Below are 11653 nucleotides of genomic sequence, written 5' to 3'. Positions count from 1 at the left end.
GACGGTGTAAGATTTAGAGGTTACGTTTTAGGGTGTATACTTTTAGGATAGTAGGTTTTATAAATTACATTTTGGCGTGTATAGTTTGTATTGTAGGATGTTGAATGAAATAAATTATCTCAATGTTGCAGGGTTAAAAGTTTTATTTTTGAAATTTGTATACACGGGTGTCACATCCAGGGACGGATCCAGAAAGTTTAATATGAAGGGGCCAAATTTCAGATAATTTGTTTTATTCTAAAAAAATAACTAACGTATAATTATCATAGTTAGTTTTTTAAAGATTTATGAATATTAAATTAATTAAGTGAAAATTATGAGTAAATAAAATAATTAAGACATAAATATAATTAATAATAAAAAAATAATACGTATAAAATTACTAGATTACATAATATTTTGTATTTTTTTAAACACATATGCGATATATCTAAATATAGTTTCTAAAAATTTTACGAGAGTCGAGATCACTACTCACCCCCTACTAGGTCCGTCCCTAGTCACAACACTTATATTTCGAAATTTAAATAATAATTAATATACAGATTTAACCTAAATCAACATTAAATAATTTTGTTAGTGTTAAGATTAAGTTATAATTAATTAAATTGCTTTACATGAATAAATAAATTTAAGTTTTAAGACTTAGAAAATAATCTAACATTGTTTTTGTATATTAAATAATTTGAGAATTCAGTAACATCTTGAGTTATAGGTTGGTTATTATTTTTATATATGATGTTTTTAACGTTTATATTGTTAAACAGTAACTTATTTTTAATAATCTGAATCTACATATATTATTGTACAAAAATGGTCACTGTGTTCATTTTAATAGAACCAACGTAGTTAAGAAATAATAAGAAATAATGAAAGAGACTCCATATGGCATAAATGAATTGTTTAATTACTGTCACAAATACCAATGTAGAAGTAATTACTAACAGAGTATATCGATGTGTAGATTATATGGTTTTTTACGTCAAGTGGTATTTAGAAAGCAAGTAAGTATTAAAGTTATTCATTACCAATGAGAAAATTTAATTTTCAGTTAATTATCAACTACTTAACTAGTATAATTTAAGTAATTATCTTCATATTTTGATTTTATGTAATTTTTTTCTATTTGTAATAATTAAAATTTAAAATATCATTATTATTAAATAAATTTTTTATCAAAAACTTTTTTTTCACATGATTCACGAAAAAGATATTTTTATTTTAAATTGTATACAGGTAACATAATAAAAGCCATATGTTTATTGTATTTATGTATTAGCACGTAATAGTTTTTACTAAAAGACATCGACATTATTGCTAATATTTTACATGTAACATCGATTAAGATACGTGGACACGAATGACTGGACAGCATGAGTTATTAAATGTTGTAACCCACTATAATCAAAGAAGTTTAAGTGCCAACAAATTAAATACATTGAAGGAAAATGAATGCAGGTAGTATGATGATGAATGGTTGCACCGGTGGTTTTGACGGTTCAGTATGCTGGAAACTTCAGTAAGCTTCCTTTATAAGTCATTTCGTTTCACGTTTGTTCTGCCTGAAAAGAAACCCACTTAAGGTGCTGCATAGATGGATTCTGGTCGGTTCCGTTACTACGTCGTTAGGAGAGGACGAAAGCTAGGCATTTACACCTCTTGGGAAGAATGCAATCAACAAGTCTATGGCTTCAAGGGGAGTCAATTAAAAGGCTTCATGGTAAGGCGCGAGCCGGAGGAGTGGCTGAGTTTGCCAAGACAAGACCCAGTTGGTGAAGATACTGCCCCGGAGCCTGAAGATTTGGTGTTAAGCTTTGGAGCTATGTCCGTCGGAGACTCTGGCAGCGTTACCGGAGACGAGAGCAGCGGATCTGTGGCCGCCGGGACGGACTTGCTGCCTCAGAAGCCAGGTGCGTGTAGCTTGTGTTTATGGTTTGTTTATTTATTTATTTTGTGTATGGTAACCATCGGTGTTGACCTGGATGTCATGTGTTGTGCAAAACTGTTCCTAGATATGGTGCCAGAGTTTGACCCCAAGGCGTTCGTCATAATGGAAGACATGGAGCAACTTTTGTTACAGGTTTGTGCTCGACTTGAAGTTGGACCGCTAGTGTTTTTCATGCGTGATGTCTTTCGCAGCGAAGGAAAGAAATATCATGGGTTTGGGGTTTCTTTGCAAAGCACCGCGAAGGGGATAAACTTTTTCGTTTCAGGGCGGTTGTCGACTGATGAGGGACTGGCAAGGCAGGATGCCGCCTTCATCACTTTGGAACGACTCCTTGAAGAGGCGGAGGTGAAAATTTTTGACTTCAATTTCCAAGTTGTTCTTCGATACAAGGAGGACCTTGCTGAGGCACACCGCATAGCAAGGTTGTCAGCCACAGAGCATGTAATGATGCTGGAGAAAGAGAACGCTGAGCTGAAGCAAAGGTTGAGCCTCTACAATCAGATGTTCATGTAGGCAGGAAGAATGGCTTTCGTTGTGTCCGGTTTGTGATGTCCCTTTTGTGTGCTTTTCACTACTTTTGTCTTTTAGTATTCACAAGAATGAGGAAGCTAAAAATTCCAAGTTATGATATGTACCTCAGTTTCAACATGGATTCTGTTGCAGAGAACATTGTTTTTCTCCTTTAGACTGTATTTATTCCGTTAAACTTACTTTACATGACGTCGGCGAAGTTCATTATTCCATTAGTTTATTTCCTTTCGGTTCTTATTTAATGGTATTTATTGTCATAGCTTAAGATTGTGTCTCCGATTCATTTTAGGGTTTAATTTTGTTCCCGGTTGAAGCAAAGTTTGATGTTAAAAGTTTAAATTTTAGTGGCACAAGGCTTTCCTAGTTATTAAGTGATAACCGTTACAGTGTACGAAGTTTCTGTACATTAAAAAATTAAACTTAATTACTAATAGGGTTTCGACGAAGATAAGTAACATGAATAACAAGTCATCGTTGCTGGCCTTATTCTGTTTCAGGAAGACTGGGTGGCATCACCTGAGATTGAAGGGTTATCTTTGGGGTTTAAAGGATAAGTTATGAAGACGTGATGGAAACCCCGATTTCGTAAATAACGTGCATCTCTAGGAGGAGGCGTGTTGAAGGGGATGAGGGTCACATAGCCATCTTTTCAGAAATCAGACGTGGGTCAATCCTAAAGACCCTACACTGCTGACGGTCACATCCAACGACTCAATTGGTTGATGTATTTCTTTTAGGCGGAGTTATCGTGGATTCTAATGAATAATCTCATTGATTAAAACAAAAAGAAGCTTCCGCGGAAGGTTTGTGACGATGTTGGTCATTTCGGTTTGAATTGGAATTGAGTTTTCCATTGCAACAGAACTGGATAGTAGAAAATAGTCGGTGAAAAGATATTTCGATAAGTATTTGTCGCATGTTTTGAACCACCAAATGGGCAACTACGTTTTGAATGTAACCGCTTTTTAAAAATTGCTTTTCGCGTATAAGTGATTCTTTGCTTACATAATTTGTATTTAGTCATTTTGACTGAATTTAAATTTGAAAAAGTGAATACTGTTTCTGTTATATTCATGTAAACAACTTTTAAATAAATAAGAAATTAATCACTAAAACGGTATAATACCAAATTATGCTATTAATATGTTATGTATAATTAATATAGGTTTTATATCCTTTAAGTATTTGATATACAGTATTTTATAATCCATCAAGATATTTATAAGTGTTTAATATTTTTTATTATTATCATAATAAAACATTATACTTATTTTTAACACTTAAACAAGTTTTGGAAATTCAAAATTTGTTAGGCAAATTTTATATGTTGATAAATACTATTTCCCTAACAGATTAAGAATTAACATTCACCCTAGTTCATCCTAACACATCCTATTATCATCATTACCCTAACTCCTTAGACCATGCCGGTCAAATCGAACGAAACCATTGATTAGACATGGAAGAAGGTGTAGCAGGTTTCTATCTCCCCAAATGTCTACTCACAATTTTTGTGGTCTCGATAAGCTAATTTGCTGCTACTTTTGAGATAAAAAAAAATATTTCCGTCATGCTTAAAGCCCATCTAGTCTTTGATATTTGATTTGTGTTATTTTCCTAAGGGATTTAAGTTACGTTTGGATTCCGAGCATAAAAGAAGCACGTTGGGACGTAACCGGGCATTGATGTTGGTTCTCTACATATTGGGCCTCCCTATACCCAATGGGTTCCACTATGACCCAACATGGTGTTACTAACCAAAATATAAACGCAAATTCCGTGCCTCGTTATCGTATGTAAAGTTATTGTAACGAAGTCACAGGAAATGAAGTTCCTGACTTTGGATGAGCAGCAAATCAACTCCATGAAGGATAAGAGTACTCTGCTCAACAAAGAGGGGGACGCCACGGACGTCGATGTCTCTCTAGCAAGGTATAAGTAGAGACTTTCGATTTAATGTAACTGTTTCAAGTTAGGGCCTCGTGCCCCTGTTACAGGATTGCCATTAATTTTTTTCCATACTTATCAGCGTGGTGGCTAAAGGGGCGGACGATGGGGGGAGATCACTTGAGGAGAAGATGTTGACGGTTTTGAACACGGTTCAGGAGGTAAATATAACATATTCCTTGAGGTTTTCTTTTTCATAGTTTAGACTTCAACATTGGGTTTTTCACGCCTCAAATATAACTACTGTTTGAACGCAGCATGTTTTGGAGGACAGGGAGGTGACGAAGACTATTCTGAAGACTCACAACGACCAGTTATGGACCATTACCGACTTACTGGCAGATCATGGTAAGGCCATTCAGTCATTGATATCCCTTGTTAATACGAGGGGGTATGACCAAGTTGGGGAGGAAAACTCCAAAGCACCGCTCGCTGCCTCTTTCAGGACTGGTAAAAGAAATCCAGGTAATGTCAATAAAAAAGTAAAAGATCCACCGGAAAAGAAATCCTCCAAGGGCCGAAAGTTCCATGCTCAAAGGACGCGCTCGAACGAGAAGTTGGCTTCCTCAACCGAAAGGAAGCCTCGACGCTGTACCGTTAAGCGTGAGGAAGCACCCAGTGAAGCAGCAACAGGAAAGACGAAGGCCATGTCAATGAAGGTAACATTATATTTTTTAACCAATGGGGTACATAATATACGTCTGCAATTTTTTAAGTCTCCTCATGTATTGCTTTGTCGTTGTTGCTTTACTCTGCAGAGGAAGCTTACGTTTGAGAATCTGGATTCCACATCCTCAGCTGGATCTGAGTTGAAGCAAACTGAGCCGGGGACTCCTTTCACCTACCACACTCACCATGGTCACCACGGCGCTGAAGACATGCCTCGGGTAAGACTCTCCTCGACGATATGCATGGTTAAAACACAAATCACCTATTGTGGAGCACTGCTTTGTTTTTCTGATCGAGCTGTATTTTCTTTTACTAGTGCCTCAACCTATCCTTTTGACCACCAGAAGGAATGCACTTCGTCGGGAAGGAACTCGCCGTTGCAGCATACATATTCTCGTCGGACCTGGACAACAGGTGCGTATGGGGATTAGGCCTAGTAAATAATGTGGAAATATTGTCCTCTTGGCGCTATTCTTTAGTTAACATTCCACACTGTTACGCAGAGAGGTCCTTGTACATGACGAGAACTCCCGTGGAGACCGGGATGCACTGCTGACACTCCGGCCGGGTCAGATGATCGTCGACGATGTAAGTATGAATTCCCTTGTGTCAAAACCCTAAGCCGAGGACCAAACTAACTGGACCTCCGATAACGATTTAGATATATAAGCATTTCATGAATATGCAGGTTATAAACCTTGCTTGCACTATGTTAACGCATGAAAATAGGAAGGAGTCCTGGTTTCTTCCGACGACCTTTTCTATACGTCTAACGACCTCACCTATATTTTCATTAATTCAACCTCCCCTCATTAGTATTAACCGTGGTTTTTATTTTGTTGCTACTTCTCTTGCAGCAAGTTGCTCTTAGCCCGGTAAACCACAACATCGACACCTTCGAGTTTATCCGCAATAGGTTCATGGGATATGCAGATGACTTGTGGATGGTGAGTTCTTGATCGCATTAAAGTTTTTTGTGTTGTCTGTTTTTCTAGCAACTCTAATCGTGAATTTATGTGAATGTTGGGCCATAGATATATGTACCCATGCACAGAGACAACCATTGGTTTTTAATGGTGGTAGACCTTGTCAACTGTAACTTGCTTTATCTCGACTCCGCCAAGGACAGCGACCGCCGGGATGCAAGGGTCTCACAGATGAAGTTTGTGGTAAGAGTAACCGAACCTCAAGAGTTCACCGTAGCCATATGTTGCCTTTGCATATTACTCTTAATCACTTTTGGAAATGCTGCTGTTTGGTTAATAACTTACATGACTTATTCATGGTCTCAGGCCTTCTTTCTGGAAAACATGCTAGAGGATAAGAGATTTTGGAAGAACGAAGAACATTTCAAACCACACCCATCAACTTTTGATGTTTCGGAGCCCCCAATAGGCCAGCAACCTGAAGGATCGTAAGCATCACCATATATGTTGCCCGTTACTCTGCATTTGCATTAAGGGATGCATCTGCATTAACTATTCCCTAATTTGGCAGTACACCCATTGCTGATTAATTTATGCTTGTTAATAACGCGCAGGAATGACTGTGGGGTTTGGGTTTGCCAATGGATGATGTTGAATTGGGTGTGAGGAAACGTTGAATTGGAGGTATCTTATATAAGGACTCAGTTTCATAATCATAATTTAATTGAGTCCCAACCCATTCCACATCCTTATTTAATTGTAATTGTTCCGTAGGATGTCAACGATCACACAAGAATGAGGCTTGCACTAGACTTGGTGATGGGACCTTATAATCCTATTGCTCATGACGTAGGTCGCAGAGCAGTTCGTCACTGGGATATTCAGATTAAACGGTCCACTAAGAAGGAAAAAAAGGGGTCGAAAGAAAATTGCTATGGCAGTAGATTCTCCTAGCCAGAGCATCACAATTTGACATGTCCTACTTATACTAGTTGCATTTCTATTCCTAAGTCTCATGATCTACATCCATGGAACTTTAAGTATTTTGACAGCGTATTAGGAACCTAATATGAAACTAGTATGTGATATTAGGCACCATAATATGCTTATTTTGTAAAAATAGTATGAGGAATATATTTTGATATAGCTCTAAGAATGTTTTGGTTGAAACAACCTAGAATTATTGGAATGTACAGTTCAACGTAAAGGTTCCTCTTGTGACGGAAAGGAGAATTCTATGGTGCTTACAGCAAAAATAAGCATGATATACTTACCTTACGTGTCAATTGCTGAGAATTGAAGGCAATTTTATTTTTAAAATTAAAAAAAATTAAACTAAAAGATAAAGTTCTAATATAAATACGTGAATGAGACATACAATCATACATCACCTCAATCCACAATATTTTCAATTTTATTGGAGTTGATGCATTTAGACCCATTATAAAAAAAATGAGATAAATTATTAGTTATGTTTGAGTAAAAACTGAAATTAAATTAATGCACATGAATAAAAATATACATTAATTTAATATTTATTAAATTATTTGATTATTTTTTTAATTTTTATAATTTTATTAAATTTATAATTAAATTATAATAATTTTTTAATTAAATTTTCATATTAATTTTAATTCGTAATTACGTTTTTTTTAATTTAAAAATATTAAAATTAGCGAAATAACTTTTTACAAATTAAAAATGCCGACAATTAAAAATTTATTAAATCTTTGAACACATTTTTTAAAAAAAATATTTTATTAATTTATATTTTTGACTTAATCGTTTCCGGTTTAATGTGGCCACTAATAATTTCACGGCATGGTTATCCTGAAACGTAACTCTCATAATGCTTTCATTCCCATGGAAAACCTTGTCCACAGAAATCTTATTCATGACCGAACAAAAAAAATTATAAAGCCATTAAATTCAACCTTTCCCGTACATAGCTTGCACTACAGTGATGGGCTTTCATACCGGATCCATCAATTCCATACACATGTTGAGAAATAGTAGTATGAAAAGAAACAACACCAATCCACGGGAACCTAAAGAAGCACGAATTGTCTGTCCATGAAAATACCCAAAAACAAAAATTAAAAACCAACTCTTCTATCCAACAAAAAATAAAAATAACAAACAAGCATAACTTCAAGGACTGAAATAGCAACCGACAAAAAAAAAAAGCGGATTCAGTTAGCAACAGATAAGGGCTCCATTTAAATTGGCGTTGCCCATATACAAAGAAATATTAGGAAAAGGGTCATTCTCGAACCAGACGTCCTTGCACCCTCTATCAACATACTGCGTAAAATTGGCAAGTTGTTAAATGAATCCTCCTATCGAATGCCAAATCCCACGATGCATCTGCAAGGGAATAAATTACTGATCATATATATAATCATCTAGCTCATATGAAACTAAACACTATCGAGCATGAGGAGTTAATGATCTGTTGAGCATGTAATACATAATGGAAAGTTAACTAGTATCCTACCATGCCACCAACTATTGAGCCCAGTTAACCCACGAAGGACTGAATGTACGATAACAACCACACAGACATAACTTAGATAACAATATACTTATGTTAACGTTCAGCAATTCTTGCCGCCAGTGGACAGCACACTATATTTGGCCTTAACCCCTTACTACTGATCATATATTCCTTTCATAATTTTTCATTCTAAAATCATACCTTAACCGTTGTTGCTTTTCGGAACCCTTCAAACTAGTCCGCATTGAGTTTGCCCCTGGGTTCAGCACATAGATTATCATCGACGATAGACTCCCAGTCATCGTTGAAGATTACGCAGGTGGCATTAATTCCCCCACATTCCTCGGCCTGTGACCAAAAAATAATACTAAACAGATGCATTTTTTCAACTTTAAACATTTTCAAATTAAGCTTACAAATTAAATAAGTAACCTGATCAGGATTTTGTCTACCGGCACCCCTGTTTGGGCAGTTTCTCTTTGTGTGTCCCAAGCCCTTGCAGCCGGTGCAACGCCTCCTTTTACCAAGGGCCTTCTTCTTTGGAATTTTCGGGGCACCCTTTGTCTTAGAAATAACTGGATCTCTTACAACCGGATTGGCTTCACGAACGTTCTCTTCGGTCCGGTGCATGCTAGAACCGAATGCCCTACAGTCCATCTCCAGCTCTTTACATAAACTTTCAATTCCACGCATAGTCTTCTGGAAAATGGACAACCTTTGTGCCCCTAGGAAAAACAGCCATTGCGAGGCGGAATGGAGAGCCCCGTGACGAAGGATGACACCACGCTCACTATAGTCCCCCCAATTTTCTGTGTACTGCTCAGCGGACTTTGCATCAGTTCTCCACCTACGCAGAACTATATTGTCGGGAATCTCCTTTGAGTGCTCTGCCTTCATGACGAAAAACATGTGCTTGCATGGATAACCATGCTTCTTCCAGAAATTACACTGGCAACTTAACTTCCCAGTTGACCGTCCAAATGATGACATTATGTGGACATCAGGTTCTTCGTACTCCTCTAGCGTGTATATCATGGAATTCATGATCCTCCTTCTGCTAATCAGGATCAAGGCACCAACCCCTTCGATCTCCTTCTTTACATCACCATAAACTTCTCTGGTGTACACCGAAGCGGCATGTCGTTCAAGACTTCTCAGGCATGTTGTCATGACCGGAACCGAGTTTATGGATTGAAACTGGAGCAGCATTTCCTTATTCCGATATTCACGGGCAACCATCTCTAAGCATTGCACCAGCTCAAAAATTGTGTGGGTGGACTTGGAAAACTTGTTTACATATGCGTTAATTCCTTCACAGCGGGATGTGGTCCGGTACCCCGCGCAGAACTTGTCACGAAGATAGCTACTTGCCCACATCTCCTTTTTCTCATACATCTGGCACCACCACTGCTTCTGGCCGAGTCCATAGTCCTCGGCAACTTGCTCCCATTCCGACTCGAATACATCTGTTGCCATGTCCGCGTACAACCATCTTCTGAACAGCCCACATAATTCATCATCCTTGACATTCGATGTGACGTTCTTCTCCACATGCCATGCACACAAGCGATGCGTCGACTCGGGGAGGACTTCAGAGACAACCTTTATCATAGCTTTGTCCCCATCTGTCACCACTACAGATGGCTTCTTACGGCACATGATCTCCATCAAATTCTCCAGCATCCACCGATAGGACGCCAGACTTTCATCAAGCAACAACCCAAACCCGAATATGGTGGTCTGCTTATGATTGTTTGATCCTGAGAAAATAACAACCGGCCTCTTGTATTTATTTTTCCTGTAGGTTGAATCGAACGCCAAAACATCACCAAAGAATTGGTAATCGACTCTGCTAGATCCGTCGGCCCAAATCAGATTCGCGAGCCTGTTGTCAGAAGTCACGTTATATTTTGCGATTGCCATGGGGTCTGACTCGGCTTTTCCCTCTAGATAAACTAATGCAGAATTTGCATCGCCATCAGCTACTTTAATGCGCCGCATTTTGTCAGCATAGTTGTAGACATCCTTCTTTAGGAACCCCAACATCGAATATCCCCCGACCGTACCAGCCATGTACCCTACAATCTTAGAGGTCACAATACCATGAGCTTGCATACCGGCTATCTGAGTCTTTGCAACTTCCGTTAACCGACGATGATTGGCAATCAGGTGCACCATTCCAGCCGGTGTCAGGTCATGATTGTGTTCGGTTACTAACTTCCTAACCTTCCAATGCTTATCATTTTTGTCAAAATAAACCGATAACATTGCCTTGCAGTTGGTTCTTGTTTCCGGTTTGTGTACCCTTGTTCGGTCAACCCTGTCGTAGTGTTTACGCTCCCTCAACCCTTCCTTGTTACAAAAAAACCTGCACCTTACAACATTCCCGTCACAGTCTTTTCCGGAGTCACCCTTTCGCACCTCGAATCCATGCAATTTTCCGAAACCCCGATAGAACTCATATGCATTTTCAATGCTGTCCCATACCTTCTTGAGGATGTCATCCACACTTAGTCCAGCGAGGTCTTCCAAATCAGAATTTTCTACTTCGTTAGCATCACCATCACTCCCTCCACAATCAGCATCCGCCTCGCTCAAAGACACCTCCATTGAAATAGTTTACCTAATTCAATATTACATAACAAGAGGATATTCCCACACAGTGAAAACTAAACCCAACAAACATGCTTACAACAAAACAATACTTCGCTAAGCAATGAATCACCTATTCCAAGAACATTCTTACAACAAAACAACCTAACTTTGATGACCTAGCTTTCATGACGAAGTTTATATCCAGGACATCAAACATAGTTTTCGCAAGGTTTCCTATTTGAGCATTCGTCACAACAACTAGGAGACCTGGAGCTAGAAAAAAAAAGGCATACCCACATCAATAGTTTCAATACTTATCACAAACAAATCTGAATTCCAGCAGAAATAAACCCCAACAACCACAACAGAACAGCATCCACATTTTGAATAGGCCAACACACAAAAATTGACTTCCATAACAAAACAAACCATTTTTGTATATACTGTTGTGCAGATTTTGTTTTCCCATTTAGAGGTACAAACCATTCGGTTTACAAGAAACCAATCATCACCAAAATTCAGCAATAATAACCCCGATAA

At 38.0% G+C, this 11653-nt stretch overlaps 2 protein-coding genes across 2 annotated transcripts; one reads left to right on the top strand and one right to left on the bottom strand.

The window, feature by feature from the left end:
* The first annotated feature begins 1578 nt into the window (after positions 1–1578).
* Positions 1579–2461, top strand: LOC107466003 (uncharacterized). The gene is made up of 2 exons (XM_016084982.3): positions 1579–1910; positions 2013–2461. Exons 1-2 carry the CDS (start codon positions 1595–1597, stop codon positions 2459–2461), a joined length of 765 nt encoding a protein of 254 aa, XP_015940468.1. The 5' UTR covers positions 1579–1594.
* A 6291-nt stretch (positions 2462–8752) lies between these two features.
* Positions 8753–11128, bottom strand: LOC107465995 (protein FAR1-RELATED SEQUENCE 5-like). The gene is made up of 2 exons (XM_052254310.1): positions 8951–11128; positions 8753–8866 (listed from the first exon to the last, which is right to left on the bottom strand). Exons 1-2 carry the CDS (start codon positions 11126–11128, stop codon positions 8753–8755), a joined length of 2292 nt encoding a protein of 763 aa, XP_052110270.1.
* Positions 11129–11653: the final 525 nt, after the last annotated feature.

Source organism: Arachis duranensis, chromosome 9, assembly GCF_000817695.3.
Source record: "Arachis duranensis cultivar V14167 chromosome 9, aradu.V14167.gnm2.J7QH, whole genome shotgun sequence".
Taxonomy (NCBI): domain Eukaryota; kingdom Viridiplantae; phylum Streptophyta; class Magnoliopsida; order Fabales; family Fabaceae; genus Arachis; species Arachis duranensis.
The sequence above is the reverse complement of the archived record's forward strand: the minus strand, read 5'-3'. Positions and strand labels throughout refer to the sequence as shown.

Bases quoted from the DNA above. Each gene is read 5' to 3' on its own strand.
- LOC107466003 (XM_016084982.3), top strand. From the start codon at position 1,595: ATGGATTCTGGTCGGTTCCGTTACTACGTCGTTAGGAGAGGACGAAAG. The intron at 1,911-2,012 runs GTGCGTGTAGCT...AACTGTTCCTAG, and splicing joins CTTGCTGCCTCAGAAGCCAG to ATATGGTGCCAGAGTTTGAC.
- LOC107465995 (XM_052254310.1), bottom strand. From the start codon at position 11,128: ATGGAGGTGTCTTTGAGCGAGGCGGATGCTGATTGTGGAGGGAGTGAT. The intron at 8,867-8,950 runs GTTACTTATTTA...TTTTGGTCACAG, and splicing joins GTAGACAAAATCCTGATCAG to GCCGAGGAATGTGGGGGAAT.